General features: G+C 43.2%; 3 protein-coding genes across 3 annotated transcripts; all 3 read left to right on the top strand.

The window, feature by feature from the left end:
• The first annotated feature begins 557 nt into the window (after nucleotides 1–557).
• On the top strand, nucleotides 558–4,076 carry LOC136190430 (uncharacterized). The gene is made up of 9 exons (XM_065978580.1): nucleotides 558–901; nucleotides 950–1,414; nucleotides 1,466–1,888; nucleotides 1,941–2,387; nucleotides 2,440–2,709; nucleotides 2,766–3,044; nucleotides 3,131–3,433; nucleotides 3,485–3,622; nucleotides 3,710–4,076. Exons 1-9 carry the CDS (start codon nucleotides 820–822, stop codon nucleotides 4,015–4,017), a joined length of 2,715 nt encoding a protein of 904 aa, XP_065834652.1. The 5' UTR covers nucleotides 558–819; the 3' UTR covers nucleotides 4,018–4,076.
• A 1,190-nt stretch (nucleotides 4,077–5,266) lies between these two features.
• Nucleotides 5,267–13,612, top strand: LOC136190427 (hemicentin-1-like). The gene is made up of 26 exons (XM_065978574.1): nucleotides 5,267–5,406; nucleotides 5,463–5,750; nucleotides 5,806–6,087; nucleotides 6,138–6,431; nucleotides 6,481–6,762; nucleotides 6,806–7,084; nucleotides 7,141–7,443; nucleotides 7,492–7,779; nucleotides 7,828–8,109; nucleotides 8,161–8,454; nucleotides 8,504–8,785; nucleotides 8,843–9,145; nucleotides 9,194–9,475; nucleotides 9,526–9,807; nucleotides 9,859–10,152; nucleotides 10,202–10,483; nucleotides 10,536–10,802; nucleotides 10,855–11,148; nucleotides 11,204–11,512; nucleotides 11,566–11,874; nucleotides 11,932–12,243; nucleotides 12,291–12,517; nucleotides 12,576–12,642; nucleotides 12,712–12,818; nucleotides 12,868–13,057; nucleotides 13,111–13,612. Exons 1-26 carry the CDS (start codon nucleotides 5,358–5,360, stop codon nucleotides 13,497–13,499), a joined length of 6,837 nt encoding a protein of 2,278 aa, XP_065834646.1. The 5' UTR covers nucleotides 5,267–5,357; the 3' UTR covers nucleotides 13,500–13,612.
• Nucleotides 13,613–13,958: 346 nt separating this feature from the next.
• LOC136189757 (uncharacterized) lies at nucleotides 13,959–17,294 on the top strand. The gene is made up of 9 exons (XM_065977754.1): nucleotides 13,959–14,099; nucleotides 14,153–14,620; nucleotides 14,671–15,072; nucleotides 15,140–15,586; nucleotides 15,629–15,898; nucleotides 15,946–16,224; nucleotides 16,275–16,712; nucleotides 16,767–16,805; nucleotides 16,853–17,294. Exons 1-9 carry the CDS (start codon nucleotides 14,036–14,038, stop codon nucleotides 17,185–17,187), a joined length of 2,742 nt encoding a protein of 913 aa, XP_065833826.1. The 5' UTR covers nucleotides 13,959–14,035; the 3' UTR covers nucleotides 17,188–17,294.
• The last annotated feature ends 15 nt before the right edge of the window (nucleotides 17,295–17,309 follow it).

The raw sequence follows: 17,309 nt of genomic DNA, 5'->3' as shown, positions 1-17,309 counted from the left end.
CTCGTTGTTCTGCTCATTGTTTATATTTGGATGAAGAAAAAGCTCAACGTTGATGCTAGAGTGAAAAGCGGCGCACATCGTGCAGATACAGGTATCCACATGACTGTATCACCTGTTTATGGTGCAGCTATACGTCGAGAGATAAAGTCCAAGGAGAGTTGGCATACGATTATGTGACTGATATGGAAAAGATTGGCGCCATAAAAGAGCAAGAAGAATCCGCGTAACGATGGAAAAGAATTCGTTGCACTGACAAGTTCGTTCGTGTCTTTGTCTTTAGAAAGAGGGCTGTTACCTACAATACATATAAGCCAATGTTCCCTGTCGCCACTCTATGCACTCCTGTATGTCTACATCAAGTGAAGCATGCTCTAGAAAACTGGAGTCCAATCCATCAGACAATTTTGAAATAGATAAATTCAATTAATCAATCATGTGAATCTCACTAAGCAAACTGCGCATGCGCTCGTAGTCAGAAAATTCTTCCGCGATACAGAGTAAGTTGCATCTAGGCAACCCTGGACTGGAGAGGAGATAGACGACAACTAAGAGGTTTCTTGCGTTTCTAATTTTAGCCAATGAGTGGTCGCTTGCACAAGATCGCCTTGATCGAGAAATTCGAGCGCTTTTTCGTACGATAGCTTCGCTTTCACGAGAAATGGAACCAAATTCTACTCGAATCAGTCACTTTGCACTCTAGATCGAGAGAGCTGGTGAGATACATGCGTGTCTTCTCTGCTTTCCGAGTGACGAGGAGACGAAGTTATTCAGCAACGCGGATAGATATCCTGTTTTACTATCACGTGACCTTGTGAGTAAATGGGCGTTCTACGTTTTTCTTCGTCGTTGTCATTGTGGGCTCTTTTTCTGCTATTCTCACCTGTCCAAGCTGTTGTGTCAGGTAAAGATGTGCTTGAAGGTTTCCCTTGAACCCTTTTTTCATGCATAGATCCTTTGATTGACATCTATTCGAATGCAACGGTGACTTCGTCGAGTGTGCTCGAGGATGAAGGGATCAAGTTTGTGCCTCAGTGGGCTGTCGACAGAGTTAGCAGTCGGTTGTGGTCTAACTGCTTTGTTTCTAAAAAGGAAATGAATCCATGGTGGAGATTAGACTTGGGGAAAAAGCAAACAATTAATTTGGTGCACATTGACTTTCGAGACGACAGTCTCAGTCATCAGCTAGACGTGAAAAAGGAGGACATGGATGGCTTTACGGTCTATGTAGATGACGTCAGTGACTCCACCACTAGTGGACATACGGGGTGTGGAAGTGCAATCAGTTCATTTGATGGTACCAAAACTCGACTACACTTCAGTTGCGTTGGGAGAACAGGACGGTATATTCACGTGATTGTCAAGTCGTCCACAGCAACATATTTGGCACTATGCGAAGTTTTCATCAATTTTGCTGGCAAGACTTGCAAGTTGTGCTTATAGGATTTTCTAACGTTTTATTCTGTAGGCGCTGGTAGGCGTACTTATGCAACGTATGAAGGAGAGTACGTTATTGTTCGACCAGGAGATGACCCGAGTAATCCATCAAGCCGTGCTATTGATGACACCATTTCAACGTGTGCGTTAACAAATGACTCTTCTACTCTTCAGTCACTGAGTGTTCGTCTTCCTTGGCCAATCTTCGTGGAGAAAATCGGGTTGTATACGAATATAGATAATGGTGTGACATATAAAGTATATGCCGGAAGTCATCTGTCAAATGATGGATTTGACAATCACAGAGTCTTCAACTATGTTTCTGCTCAAACCTTAGCGAATGCTAAGTTCACTGGGATAAAGCCTTCATTGTTTGTGAGCGACATCACCATCACTGCCGCCAGCCTTTCCAATATAAAATTAGAAGTGTGTGAAGTGCAACTACTAAACGAAGGTGGGATTTATTTGATCTTATAGCACTCTTTATTTTCCTATTCTGCTTGTAGGCAGTATTCTTGATATATACAGTTCGTCAGTAGCAACTGCATTGAGCGAATTAAATACGTCAACACTAGCGTCAAAAGCAATTGATAACAGTTTTCAAACTGACGGAAATGCTTGCTATCGTTCCGCTCAGCAGCCTGGAACATGGTGGCGTCTACAGTCAATGGAAGCAAAAGCAATATATCGGGTTGTAATCACTCCATTGCCAGACAGCACGGCATTGAGTGAAATGAACGGATTCAGTGTCTACGTAGGAAACAAGACGACTAATTCAGGCAAAGACAATGTGATGTGTGGATCACCGTGGGTCAATCCATCGCCAGGAAGCGTATCAACTATTAACATGACATGCGCCAGTAAACCAGTTGGAAAGTACGTCTACATTGTAGCATCAAACAAAGCAACATCATCGTTATCATTGTGTGAAGTTCAGATTTTTGACTGCGCAGGTAGATCTACAATAGTTTTTTAAAAACAGAAGTAATTTTTTGTTGTACAAAGGGTCGGATCCTGTTTCATCTGGAGCAAGCAATGATATGTCAATAAGCGCTTCTGGCATGGCAAAGTTGACGTGTAATGCAACTGGGTGTCCTACTCCAAATATAGAATGGACTGGGCCAGATGGGCAGATTGTTAGTCCAGCTACTCACACTCAGACTGGAGTGACTGTCACTAGCACAATTGATGTGCAAGGAAGCGGAGGAGGCAAATACAGTTGCATTGCATACAATGGAAGAACTTCTAACGCTACAAAAGAAATCACAATATCAGGTACTACTATCTAGGGTACGTAGGTGTTTTTAGATTTGCAATTGCGACTTATTTAGTCTTTCCGATGATTACTACGTCGCCGATTGATAAGACTGTCAATCATGGGCAAGACACGAGGTTGACTTGTTCCGTAAGCGGATTTCCACTTCCAACAATTACGTGGACATCTCCGACAGGAAGTTCATTTGTCACATTACCTACTACAGTAGCATCTGGCATAGCAACGAGAATGATTGACGTGCTAAATGAAAAGGGGGCAGATGGCGGTGGAACGTTCAAGTGCACAGCAAGCAATGGAATAGGAAATGATGCCTCTGCTCAAGCTATTATATCAGGCAAGTCATGTGTTGTTTCACTTTGAATGAATCATGTATCTTACTTGTTATTTATTTATTAATTTATTTATTTATTTATTTATTAGTGCGGCCGAAGATTACCAAATTAGTTCCGTCAACAAAGTTTGTTATTGATGGTAGTACTGTGGATTCAGTTGTCTGTATAGCAGAAGGGTATCCGAAGCCATCTATCAATTGGAAGATTGGAGCGAATATCGTCATCACTTCTAAAACCACTAATGAATACAGTGTTGGTGGTTCTTCACATGGTACTGGAAGAAATTTGACGCTAGGAATGGTAGCTGTTGATCAAAACGGAGAGATATACACGTGTGAAGCGTCAAACTCAGCAGGATCAGACACATCAACTTTCAATCTCACTGTCACTTGTAAGATGTCTTGTGAGACTGAAACTTTATTTTTAGACATTTTGTCTGCAGTTGATGCTAAGATTACACTGGATCCTCAGACCGTAGACGGAACACGGGCATCTTCACCAAAAAATGTGTCAAGCACTGTGATGAGTACTCTTCGCTCAGAATTAATAACAGGATCATCTCTACCGGTGAACAGTGCAGGTAAGTCTTAGTCAGACTAGTTTCATATACATACATAAGCAATGTGATTTAATTTCTATGTCAACTATGTCTGATTTGGAGTCTTAGATTGCAACTGCATTGGAATCGGAGTGGCTGTGGGCTGTTTCGTCGGCGGGCTCGCAGTAGGTCTCGTTTTCCTGCTCATTGTTTATATTTGGATGAAGAGAAAGCTTGAAAAAAGCTTGCAGAGCAGTGTGGACGCGGGCATTACTATGACTTCATCGCCTCTTTATGGTGTCGCTGTGCAAAAAGGGAAAGAGGACCGTAAAGCCCAAGGAGAGTCGGTGTATGCCGAAGTGACCGATGTAGAAAAGAGTGACGCCAAAAAAGAGAAGGAGGAATCTGCGTACCAGAGTCTTGACACAGGACTCTGAGTTTAGCAATGTACCTGTTATCATCATTACAGTGTACAACGATTTGTAGTGCTATTTTTTTCGATTTTTCTTAATAGAAAACGTCGATTAAGATTGCTAACCCTAATGAGTTATTTAGTGATCTAACTGGACAAACTGCGCATGTGCTCCGAGTCAGAAAACTAACTTCCTCAGCTACAGTGGCGTAGCCAGGGGGGGTGCTTTGGGTGCTCGAGCACCCCCCTCAAGTTTGCTGAAAATAATTAAACTAGATAATGATGGCCCGTTGTTAGCCATCATGTGATCCCAGAACACCCTTAGCACGGTGTCCGATCTCTGTTAGTGCCTACAGCATGTGCATTATGGGAATCACCTTAATCTGCCCGGAAATATGTCCTTTCTGTAAAAATGGGAATAGGGCACCTGGTGGCTATGCCTTTACACCACAGATTTTAGGTGTTCTGATTACATGTATATATCAAAAGAGCGATTCACCTGTCGAGTAAAGGTGGCACAGAGTTACCCTTCCCTGCATGGCCCCCTCGGGTGCATGATCAAGTGACACGTTTTCAGCTCGCAGTTGGGTTTGCGTGCTGCGAGCGAAGACAAACCCAACGTGCTCATTTACTGCGTTCCTTCGATGAGCGTTAATAATTAAGCTCAAATGTTATGTGCCAGTTATGCTATGTAATATGCCTACATATGTACTCGTTCCAGAAAGCTTTGTACACAATCCGAAGTTACTATCTCTGTTGTGTTACTTTGGGCCTACGCACTGTTTTTGGTTAGAGGCCTTAAATAGCCAAATAGAAAAGGGGCGTGGTCCAAAAATTTTCGCGCGCTCCGCGCGCGAACTTCAGCACCTACCTCCGCTTAATCCTGGCTACGCCACTGAGCTAGGCAACTATGACTCGTACGAGGTGTTCTCGAGCTTCTCGATATATTTTTTATTTGCATAAATGCGCTTTTTGTACCATATTTTCGGGGTTTTTTTGACAAGAACGTCTTCTGAAGCGAAATTTGACTCTTGAAGCAATTTAATCGCTTTATACCAGGTCGTGAGAACTGACAAGATGCTCACGCGTCTCAGCGACTTCCTGAATGACGAGGAAACGAATTGTATAACTAATCAAGGAGTCTGCGAGGGTCCAGCCTGTGTTGTGCTAGCGCGCGTTCCGCGCTGCCAACAATAGATGCTCGAGCCTAGGAGTCTGCGGGTTTGCAATCCCACATTTCTGCACGATGATGGAACGTCCGCCAGCCTCTTTTACACACTGTTGCATTTGCTTTGTCCACTTTGCTTTTCCGTCACGTGACACCCATTGTTTGGTTTGGAACAGAGGTGAGCGTCAACTGCGTTAATGTGGAAGATTTTCCTGCTCTTCGCACTGGGCAGGGCTGTTGTCTCAAGTAGGAACCTCTAGGGTTTCTATTAGAACTTCTCACTAACATTACTTGGTGTTCAGCTAATGCTACGTTTACATCAAATCCCCAGAATGTGTATGGAAAGGTGGGAGATACGCTGAGTCTCTCTTGTGAAGCAACAGGAGCTTCAGCTAAGGTCATTGAATGGTACAAAGACAGCACAAAAATAAGTAACGGGGTTTCTACGTCTACTGCTAATGGAGTGACCACCAGTTCACTGACTCTGATGAACGTTCAGCTAAGTGACGGTTCAGCGAATTACTACTGTAAGGCTGGGCCTACTGCTGGCCATCAAGATGCTGTATCTTCATCCAAAGCGATTGTCGGAAGTAAGAGACTTGTGGGGTCATATACAGTAGAATACTTCGTAATTTTGTCCGTTAGTTCTTGGTAGCATCACTTCGTTTTCGTCTCGATCCTTTCATCCTGGTAGCTCGTCAAACCGTCCATTTGCGTGTACATTTACAGCCAATCCTCGCCCAACTAGTGGAGAATTGATACTGGATGGAAAAGTGGAGGCATCTCTTACTCAAACGATCCCAAATTCAGGAAATTCGTGGACTGTTAGCGATCCTATTCAATCAATAACAGTTGAAGAGGGAGGTAACTACACTTGCGTAGCAAAGATGGGCTCTTTCAGCATTGTATCTTATGCTCAGCTAGGAAGTGAGTTAGATCAAATGGCAAATGAGTATTTTTCTAACTGCTTTTTCTAGTCACTTGTGTGATATCTGTTCCACCACAAGCAACATTATTAGAAGCAGGAAAAACGAAGACACTGACTTGCAGTGGCACGGGATATCCTATACCGTCTATTACATGGAAAAAGACACTTGGAAGTCAAGTAAATCAGATAGCAGGCAAAGACAGTACAGATTACTCTAAGCGAGAGAAAACGAGCTCAATCACGCTGATGGGAAGTGATATTGATCAAGCTGGCTCATATGAATGCACTGTAACAAATACAGCGCCAGGCAGCATTATACGAACGTCTTCAGTGGATGTGACAGGTATTTGCTTGCAGTGTTTGTTGAAGAGAAACAAAGATTTTGTCTTTAGTAAAACCTATGATTGTCACAAAATCGTTTGCTCGAACCGGAACATGGGGACAATCCGAAATTCTGACTTGTCTTGCTATAGGCTATCCTTTGCCAACAATCACTTGGACATTTCGAGGACAGCCTGTGACTAAAGGCGTTTCTGACTCAGCGGCAGGAAGTGTCAATCGTACCAGTACTCTCACCCGGATGACGGTGGAGGCGCTAAAGGATGGAGGAGTGTACACGTGCAATTCCACGAACAGCATTGGAAATGGCGGATCAATTGACGTGACATTGAATTGTAAGTGTTGCTAATCTTAATAAGATTACCAATTGCGTTTTAGTTTTTCCAATGATTACTACGTCACCAATTGACAAAACCGTGAATCATGGGCAAGACACAACGTTGACTTGTTCCGGAAATGGATATCCAGTCTCAACAATCACGTGGACATCTCCAACAGGAAGTTCATTTACCGCAAAAAATCCTACAGTAGCATCTGGCATAGCAACGAGAATCATTGACGTGACAAATCAAAAAGGGGCAGATGGCGGTGGAACGTTCAAGTGCACGGCAAGCAATGGAATAGGAAATGATGCCTCTGCTCAAGCTATTATATCAGGTAAGTCTGTAATGATGTGTTGTTTACAGTGTGTCTATTTTGCATTGTTTTATTAGTACGTCCAAAAGTCACCAAAGTAGTTCCGTCAACGAGGTCTGTTGTTGATGGTAGTACTGTTGACCCAGTTGTGTGTGAAACTGAAGGATATCCTAAGCCTTCCGTGAACTGGAAGCTTAAAGGAAGCACTGTTTCCAGTTCTCTAACCACTAATGAATACAGCGTAGGAGGCTTATCATATCGTAGCGGAAGAAATTTGACGCTAGGAGCGGTATCTTTCAGTCAAAATGGGAACGTTTATACTTGTGAAGCGTCAAACTCGGCAGGATCAAGCACGTCGACGTTCATTCTCACTGTCACTGGTAAGATTATGTTGACTTCTTTATTTTTACACGTTTATTTTTTTTCAGTGGATGCTACGTTTACATCAGATCCCCAGAATAAGTATGGAAAGGTGGGAGATACGCTGAGTCTCTCTTGTGAAGCAACAGGATCTTCAGCTAAGGTCATTGAATGGTACAAAGACAGCACAAAAATAAGTAACGGGGTTTCTACGTCTACTGCTAATGGAGTGACCACCAGTTCACTGACTCTGATGAACGTTCAGCTGAGTGACGCTTCAGCGAATTACTACTGTAAAGCTGGGCCTACTGCCGGTCATCAAGATGCTGTATCTTCATCCAAAGCGATTGTTGGAAGTAAGACTTGTGAGGTCATATAGAATACTTCGTAATTTTGTCCGTTAGTTCTTGGTAGCATCACTTCCTTTTCGTCTCGATCCTTTCATCCTGGTAGCTCGTCAAGCCGTCCATTTGCGTGTACATTTACAGCCAATCCTCGCCCAACTAGTGGAGAATTGATACTGGATGGAAAAGTAGAGGCATCTTTAACTCAAACGATCCCAAATTCAGGAAATTCGTGGACTGTTAGCGATCCTATTCAATCAATAACAGTTGAAGAGGGAGGTAACTACACTTGCGTTGCAAAGATGGACTCTTTCAGTATCGTATCTTATGCTCAGCTAGGAAGTGAGTTAGATCAAATGACAAATGAGTATTTTTCTAACTGTTTTTTTCTAGTCACTTGTGTGATATCTGTTCCACCACAACCAACATTATTAGAAGCAGGAAAAACGAAGACACTGACTTGCAGTGGCACGGGATATCCTATACCGTCTATTACATGGAAAAAGACACTTGGAAGTCAAGTAAATCAGATAGCAGGCAAAGACAGTACAGATTACTCTAAGCGAGAGAAAACGAGCTCAATCACGCTGATGGGAAGTGATATTGATCAAGCGGGCTCATATGAATGCACTGTAACAAATACAGCGCCAGGCAGCATTATACGAACGTCTTCAGTGGATGTGACAGGTATTTGCTTGCAGTGTTTGTTGAAGAGAAACAAAGATTTTGTCTTTAGTAAAACCTATGATTGTCACAAAATCGTTTTCTCAAACCGGAACATGGGGACAATCTGAAATGCTGACTTGTACTGTTACAGGTTATCCTTTGCCAACGATCACTTGGACATTTCGAGGACAACCTGTGACTAAAGACGTTTCTGTCTCAACGGCAGGAAGTGTCAATCGTACCAGTACTCTCACCCGGACGGCGGTGAAGGCGCTAAAGGATGGAGGAGTGTATACGTGCAATTCCACGAACAGCGCTGGAAATGGTGGATCAATTGACGTCACATTGAATTGTAAGTTGCTATTCTTTTGAAAGGAGAGTTGGAAAGTTAGATAATTTTCTTAATCAGTACTCCCGAAAGTCACCAAATTAGATCCGTCAACGAGGTCTGTTGTTAATGGTAGTACTGTTGACCCCATTGTGTGTGAAGCTGAAGGATATCCCAAGCCTTCCGTAAATTGGAAGCTTGGAGGAAGAATAGTTCTCGATTCTCTAACCACTGATGAATACGGTGTTGGTGGTTTTTCATATAGTACTGGAAGGAATTTGACTTTAGGAGCGGTAGCTTTGAGTCAAAATGGGAACGTTTATACTTGTGAAGCGTCTAACTCGGCAGGATCAGACACGTCAATGTTCACTCTTACTGTCACGGGTAAGATGATGTTGACTACTTTATTTTACATATTTATTTGCTTTTCAGTGGATGCAAAGATTACATCAAGTCCTCATAATGTATATGGAAAGGTGGGAGATACGCTGAGTCTCTCTTGTGAAGCAACAGGAGCTTCACTCATTGAATGGTACAAAGACAGCACAAATATAAGCAACGGCGTTTCTACGTCTACTGCTAATGGAGTGATCACCAGTTCACTGACTTTGACGAGCGTTCAGCTGAGTGACGGTTCAGCGAATTACTACTGTAAGGCTGGGCCTACTGCCGATCATCAAGAGGCCGTATCTTCATCCGATGCGACTGTCGGAAGTAAAATCCTTGTGGGGTTATATTGAGTACATTGTAACTTTGTACTTTAGTTCTTGGTAGCATCACTTCGTTTTTTTCTCGATCCTTTCATCCTGGTAGCTCGTCAAACCGTCCATTTTTCTGTACATTTACAGCCAATCCTCGCCCAACTAGTGGAGAATTGATACTGGATGGAAAAGTGGAGGCATCTCTTACTCAAACGACCCCAAATTCAGGAAATTCGTGGACTGTTAGTGATCCTATTCAATCAATAACAGTTGAAGAGGGAGGTAACTACACTTGCGTAGCAAAGATGGGCTCTTTCAGCATTGTATCTTATGCTCAGCTAGGAAGTGAGCTAGATCAAATGACAAATGAGTCTTTTTCTAACTGTTTTTTTCTAGTCACTTGTGTGATATCTGTTCCACCACAAGCAACATTATTAGAAGCAGGAAAAACAAAGACACTGATTTGCAGTGGCACGGGATATCCTATACCGTCTATTACATGGAAAAAGACACTTGGAAGTCAAGTAAATCAGATAGCAGGCAAAGACAGTACAGATTACTCTAAGCGAGAGAAAACGAGCTCAATCACGCTGATGGGAAGTGATATTGATCAAGCTGGCTCATATGAATGCACTGTAACAAATACAGCGCCAGGCAGCATTATACGAACGTCTTCAGTGGATGTGACAGGTATTTGCTTGCAGTGTTTGTTGAAGAGAAACAAAGATTTTGTCTTTAGTAAAACCTATGATTGTCACAAAATCATTTGCTCGAACCGGAACATGGGGACAATCCGAAGTGCTGACTTGTCTTGCTATAGGCTATCCTTTGCCAACGATCACTTGGACATTTCGAGGACAGCCTGTGACTAAAGGCGTTTCTGACTCAGCGGCAGGAAGTGTCAATCGTACCAGTACTCTCACCCGGATGACGGTGGAAGCGCTAAAGGATGGAGGAGTGTATATGTGCAATTCCACGAACAGCATTGGAAATGGCGGATCAATTGACGTCACATTGAATTGTATGTTGCTATTTTTTGTGAAAGAGATAGATAAACCGTTTTCTGTCTGTAGTCAACCCTAGAGTGACTACAGATCCACAGAGTCAAGAAGTAGCTTATGGAGGAGCGTTTTCGCTTACGTGCGTGATATCATCCTATCCGGCGGTTTCTTCTCCTATTCAGTGGAGCAAAGACGGCATCATTCGATCGTCAAGTTCTCCGGTTGGTGTACCTAATAAGCCCACAGATGTCGCCAGTACGTATACAATCAATGCTGTTAATGAAAATGACGGAGGAAATTATTCATGTTTTGGATTGTCTAACCCAGCTATCATTACTAGTGAGAAAAGTAGTATATTGTGTTCATTAATATTTTAATCTTTTCTGATTAGTTGGCAATTTTTTTAATTTGAATCCCCAAGGTGGAAATCCCATTGAAGGAAATTCAGCACAGCTGTCGTGTAAAGTCGTTGGATATCCTCCACATAATATTATATGGGAACAATCAAATGATGACAAGTCCTATACAACTGTTTCTCTTGGTTTTCGATCTCAGAAAACGGAACGTTCTATTTCTAGCAATCTAACGTTTTCAGCAATAGACAGATCAAACTCTGGATATTATCGATGCCGCACTGACGGTGCCAATCAAGTGATATCAATTGCAGCTCACATTGATGTTTACTGTACGGTAGATTATAGAACTTTAATTAACGCTTGCTAAGTAAGAATCTACTTTAGATCTTCCGTCGTTTTCTGTTGACTTGGACGGCCTCATTCGAACCGTTCGTACTGGAGCATCATTCACATTGACTTGCACCGCAATGGGAAATCCCCTTCCTACTGTCGACTTCTACAAAACGTCATTAGATTCATCTGCAACGACGACCGTTGTTTCAGCGGATGCTGATCACCAGATTACTGTGACAAATGGAAAAGCGACTTGGGTTGTTTCAAACGCCACGACATCGGATTCCGGAAAATATTTCTGTCGCGCTTCTAATGTTGCTGGTCATGTTAATTCAAGCTATTCGGTTCTTGCTGTACCAGGTGAAATTTGTTTTCCTAATTAGATTATTGAATACGACGAAGTTCTTCTTTAGGGCCACCATCAAGAATCGATCCGGCTCAAGTAACGGTATCAGGAAAAACAGACTCAAGTATTACATTTGCTTGGACAACACCATACGATGGAAACAGTCCTATACTCAACTACACAATCAGCTACAAACTTGACAGCTCTCCTGATATCAATTACAAAGTTTACCGTGTTGTTGATAAAGGCACAAAGGCAGTAACTCTTTCTGGTCTAAAAGCGTTTACCGACTATGCAATTCGAATTGTCGCGTCTAATGTTGAGGGCCCCGCAGAGGGTACAACGGCGCCAAAGATTATTAAAACAGCAACAGGAGGTTTGTACCCGTCTCTTGAATTGCCTTGTTAATTAAAATGAATTATGCGTTCTTTAGTGCCAACGTCACCTCTCAACTTTGTTGTCACTGTTCAGAGTTCAGCGTCTGTATCTGTCACGTGGGATTCGCCTTCAGAGCCACGCGGAGTCATTCAAAATTACCGAGTCTTTTATGAAAATAAAGGATCGGGAAGATCTAAACGAGCCCCCAAACAGAAGCAGTTTAGTGGGATATCAACGTCGGGAACGATATCAGGATTGGAAAAATTTACTCGCTATGATCTTTACGTGGTGGCAGTCAATACGTTGAATAGTAGAGATCTAGTAAGTCCACAGAGTAATGTTGTGTCAGTTACTACCGAGGAAGATGGTAAGCATGAACCGTTGATTGACGTCACATTGAACTTTTTTGACTAGCTCCTAGTGCGCCTCGAAACGTGCGAGGAGAAATAGTTGTTGATAGCTCTTCAATGTTGCGAGTTGTGTGGGACGAGCCAGTGGAAGCGAATGGAATTATCAGAAACTATTTCATATTCTATGGGAAGAAAGATGCTGGCGGCACGATTTTGACGAAGGAAGTCAACGGAAGCAAAACAAGCGAAACTCTTGAGAATTTGGATTCGTACACTTTCTACACGATTCAGGTTTGCGAATAGATTTCTCTGTGAAAGGAATGCTATGATACCGCCTTTGTGCGTTTAGGTTCAGGCTTATACTATCAAGAACGGTCCACCCAGCACTCTTGTGGAGGCAAGAACAGGCGAAGGAAGTGCGTTCTTGTACTCTTCTTCTCCCAGAGCCAAGTGCTCCTTTGAATCTTACTTTATTTCTTGTTTAGTACCAAGTGCTCCACTAAATCTTACAGTTGCGAGCAGCAGTCCAACAAGCGTTTCTCTTCGATGGGAACAACCAGAAACTCCTAGGGGAATTATTTCTCAATACACCGTAAAATGTAGTTGGCCATGTTCGGTGATTTTGGAGCTGTTGTCTTTAGGTTTTCTACAAAGAGAGAAATTTGTGTATAGAAAAAGATGAAGTGAGTGAAGTCGTCAATCCACCACGCACGGAATACACAGCACAACATTTGAATCCCAACACCAAATGGACGTTTTCCGTGGCAGCCAGTACGACGGCAGGAAGGGGAAATAGGAGCGCTGTAGTCGTGGCAAAAACTCCACCAAACGGTATACAGCGTCTTTATGAGATAAATTTATCATGCGTCTAATTAATCGAATAGATATCGTGACGGCAACATCAACGACGTATGATTCGTTGTATGCAGGTTTGTCGACGTCAACGACATCGACACGCGATTTGTCTTCAGGCTGCAACTACGTTGGAGTGGCTGTGGGTTGTACTTGCGGCGGACTCGCAGGAGGCCTCATTGTCGCGCTCATTGTCTATATTTGGATGAAGAGAAAGCTTGAGAAAAGCTTGCAAAGCAGTGTGGATGCTGGCATTAAAATGACGTCATCGCCTCTTTACGACACCATGGGACGCGGCGAAACGAAAGACATAACGAAAGGAGAGACGGTGTACGAAGAAATGACCGGATTTGGATCAGAAAAGGGCGTGAAAAAAGAAGAGGAAGAATCCGCCTACCAGAGTCTTGACACAGTGCTCTGAGACAAAGGTTACTGTACCTATCATTATCATCATTTGTTGTAATGTGCGCTTCATATTGATTTAATCTAGTTTGATGTTGATCTAGAATAATTTCTCCGTACTATTATATGGACGTCTAAATAGTGAATCGTCATATCATCCGCACCGCGCTCTCTAAGCGATCCGGGCTATCTCCAATGTTCCGCCAGTTCGCGTTCAGATTTTACTGGAGAAAGGTCTCATGGCGCGTTCGCGGAACTGTGTACGAGCTAATATTAGCCTCAGCGATGCCCTCTGACCATCGCTCTGACCTCGTCTAACCTCTGACAATCCCTATACGGTGTTTTCGCCTTTCTAGGAGCATTTTGATCGATAAACTCGAACGCTTCTTCTCTTCGCTGCATGTTCTGAAGCGAAATTCCCGACTCAATGGCTTTTGAAAGCTCGCGTGTCTCTTTTTCATATCCATGCGCACGCACCCGGAAATACACCTATGTGTAAACCGGAATCGCACCATTTTCACACGAGTGCAGTCGAACGTGCTTGTCGTCACAGAAATGAGACATCCTCCATTGTTTGCTCTTTTTCTGCTATTCTCACCCACCAGGGCTCTTGTATCAGGTAAAAATAAAATAATTCTGGAAGTCTCTCCCTCGAGCCCTTTTCGTGGGCAGATTTTCTGATTGACGTCTATTCGAGTGCAACGGTGACTTCATCGAGTGTCCTGGAGGATGAGGGAATCGAGTTCGTTCCCCAGTGGGCCGTGGACAGAGTCGACAGTTATTCGTGGTCCAATTGCTTCGTTTCGAAGAAAGAACACAATCCGTGGTGGAAATTGGATTTGGGTAGAACAAAAACAATACGAATTGTCTACATTGACTTTCGAGACAACGATCCCAATCATCAGCCAGACGTAAAGAAGGAAGATATGCTCGGCTTTAGAGTCTACGTAGATCACGTTAGCGACTCTGTTGCTAATGGACACACCCTGTGTGGAGGCGCAGTCAGTTCAGTTCACGGTTCCAAAGTGCGACAAAGCTTTCATTGCACGTCCGGTACGAAGGGACGATATGTACACGTAATTGTCAAGTCATTCAAAGCGTCGTATTTGGCTCTATGCGAAGTCTTTATCCATGGAGCAGGCAAGACTTCAAGATCGTACTAATTGGGGGTATACTTTTTATTTCTGTAGCCATTGCCGCCGGGTCTTTTGGAACGTTTGAAGGGGAGTATTCTATCGTTCGACCAGGAGAGAATTTCAGTGCGCCATCGAGTCTTGCAATTGATAATAATACTGCAACGTGTTCGTCAACTCTTCAGTCTCTAAGTGTTCGTTTTCCATGGCCCATCTTTGGTCGAACTGTTCTTCTGTATATGAATTTATATCCTGGTGCGGTATATGATTTCTACGCTGGAAGTCATCTGTCCAATAATGGGACTGACAATCGGAAGATCTTCTCCTATGATAAAGCTACTACAGTCGTCAATGCAAAAACGCTCATACTATCGTCGTTTGTGAGAGACGTTACCATTGTTCAAGTTACAGCATCGTCTTCTACAAAATTCGAAGTGTGCGAAGTACAATTACAGCAAGGTGGGTTTTTATTAATTAATTAATTATCATATTCAGCGCTGGTTATTTCTTCTTATTGCCGTTGTAGGCAGTGTTCTTGATATTTACAGTTCGTCATCAGCAGCTGCCCTGAGCGAATTCAATACGTCAACTTTAGCGTCAAAAGCTATCGATAACAGTTTTCAAACAGTAGGAAATGCTTGCTATCGTTCCGCTCAGCAGCCTGGAACATGGTGGCGTTTACAGTCAAAGGAAGCAAAAGCAATCACATGGGTTGTAATTACGCCATTGCCAGAGAATAGGGCATTGATAGAAATGGAGGGATTTAGTGTCTACGTAGGAAACAAGACGACTAATTCAGGCAGAGACAATGTGATGTGTGGATCACCGTGGGTCTATCCATCGTCAGGAAACGTATACCCTATTCAAGTGACATGCGTCAGTAAACCAGTTGGAAAATACGTCTACATTGTAGCGTCGAATAAGACGACGTCAACGTTGTCATTGTGCGAAGTTCAGATCTTTGATTGCGCAGGTAATCGACAATTTTTTTGACTATTTATTATATTGCTTGTAGGCACCGATCCTGTTGTGTCTGGAATAAGCAGCAATGTTTCAATAAACGCTTCTGACGTGGCCGTGTTGACGTGTAATGCAAGTGGATGTCCTACTCCGAGTATCAAATGGACTGGGCCAGACGAAGAGATTGTTATTCCATCTACTCACACTCAGACTGGAATAACTGTTACTAGCACAATCAGTGTGCAAGGAAGTCGAGGAGGCAAATACAGGTGTATTGCGTACAATGGAAGATCTTCTAATGCTACAAAAGAAATTTCAGTATTCGGTAAATTACGTAATGGAATTGTTTTGAATTTCTAATTTTGTTTTTAGCGTCTCCCATAATTACAACGTTACCGACGAATAAGACGGTGAATCGCGGTCAAAATACAACTTTGATTTGTTCTGGAAGCGGACATCCTGTTCCGTCAATCACGTGGACATCTCCAACTGGAAGTTCCTTCACGGCAAGAACGACTACAAAAGCGTACGGCATAGCAACGAGAATCATTGACGTGACAAATAAAAATGGATCAGATGGCGGTGGGACGTTCAAGTGTACCGCAAGCAATGGAATAGGACGCAATGCCTCTGCTCAAGCCATTGTATTAGGCAAGCTACAGTATGTGATGTTTAAAGTATTTATCTTATGTATCTATTAGTACGATCAAAGGCTACTTTCGCTCCGTCAACGAGTTCTGTCACAGATGGTGCATTAGATTCTCAGATTGTGCACGAAGAGATGGCAACAACAAGGACTGTGCACGGAGAGATGGCAACAACGGGGACTGTGCACGGAGAGATGGCAACAACGAGGACTGTGCACGGAGAGATGGCAACAACGAGTACTGTGCACGGAGTGGCAACAACGAGTACTGTGCACGGAGAGATGGCAACAACGAGTACTGTGCACGGAGAGATGGCAACAACGAGTACTGTGCATGGAGAGATGGCAACAACGAGTAGTGTGCATGGAGAGATGGCAACAACGAGTACTGTGCATGGAGAGATGGCAACAACGAGTACTGTGCATGGAGAGATGGCAACAACGAGTACTGTGCACGGAGAGATGGCAACATCTTCACCAGTGGATGTTTCAGGTATTTTAATTAAGCAGAATATGTACAAATAACAAGCACTCGTCCTTCATTCAGAGTCAGTGACAGGAACTTCTCTACCGTTGGATAATGCAGGTACTCTTAGACCATTCTTCTACGGGTATTTTTTCAATGGGTTTTAGGTCGCATTGGACTCGGAATAGCCGTGGCTTGTTTCTTTAGCGGACTTGCAGTGGGCCTCGTCATCCTGCTCATTGTTTGTATACGTATCTATATCAAGAGAAGACCGCCTGACACTCGCTTGAAAAGCAGTGTGGACACAGGCATCAGTATGACCGTATCACGTCTTTACGGCAGTACCGTTCAAGAAGAGCAAGAAGAGTCCAACAATCCAGTGTACGACGACACAAAAGGTCCAGAAAAAGATCAGGAAGAATCTGCCTACATGAGCCTCGAGGAAGAAGGCATCAAAAATGATGAGGAAGAACCCGCTTACCTGAGCCTCGAAACAGCCTGATGGTATCTGAGGCCGAAATTTTAGGCTATGGGGATTGTACACTTCGTGCATGCAACATTCGTAGATAGTTTTGCTATCATAGATAGGTAAATATTTTCTTCTCTCAATCCCGACGAAGCCGG

The sequence above is a fragment of the Oscarella lobularis genome, chromosome 8, assembly GCF_947507565.1.
Source record: "Oscarella lobularis chromosome 8, ooOscLobu1.1, whole genome shotgun sequence".
NCBI classification, from domain to species: domain Eukaryota; kingdom Metazoa; phylum Porifera; class Homoscleromorpha; order Homosclerophorida; family Oscarellidae; genus Oscarella; species Oscarella lobularis.
This window is presented reverse-complemented; position numbering and strand designations above follow the sequence as displayed.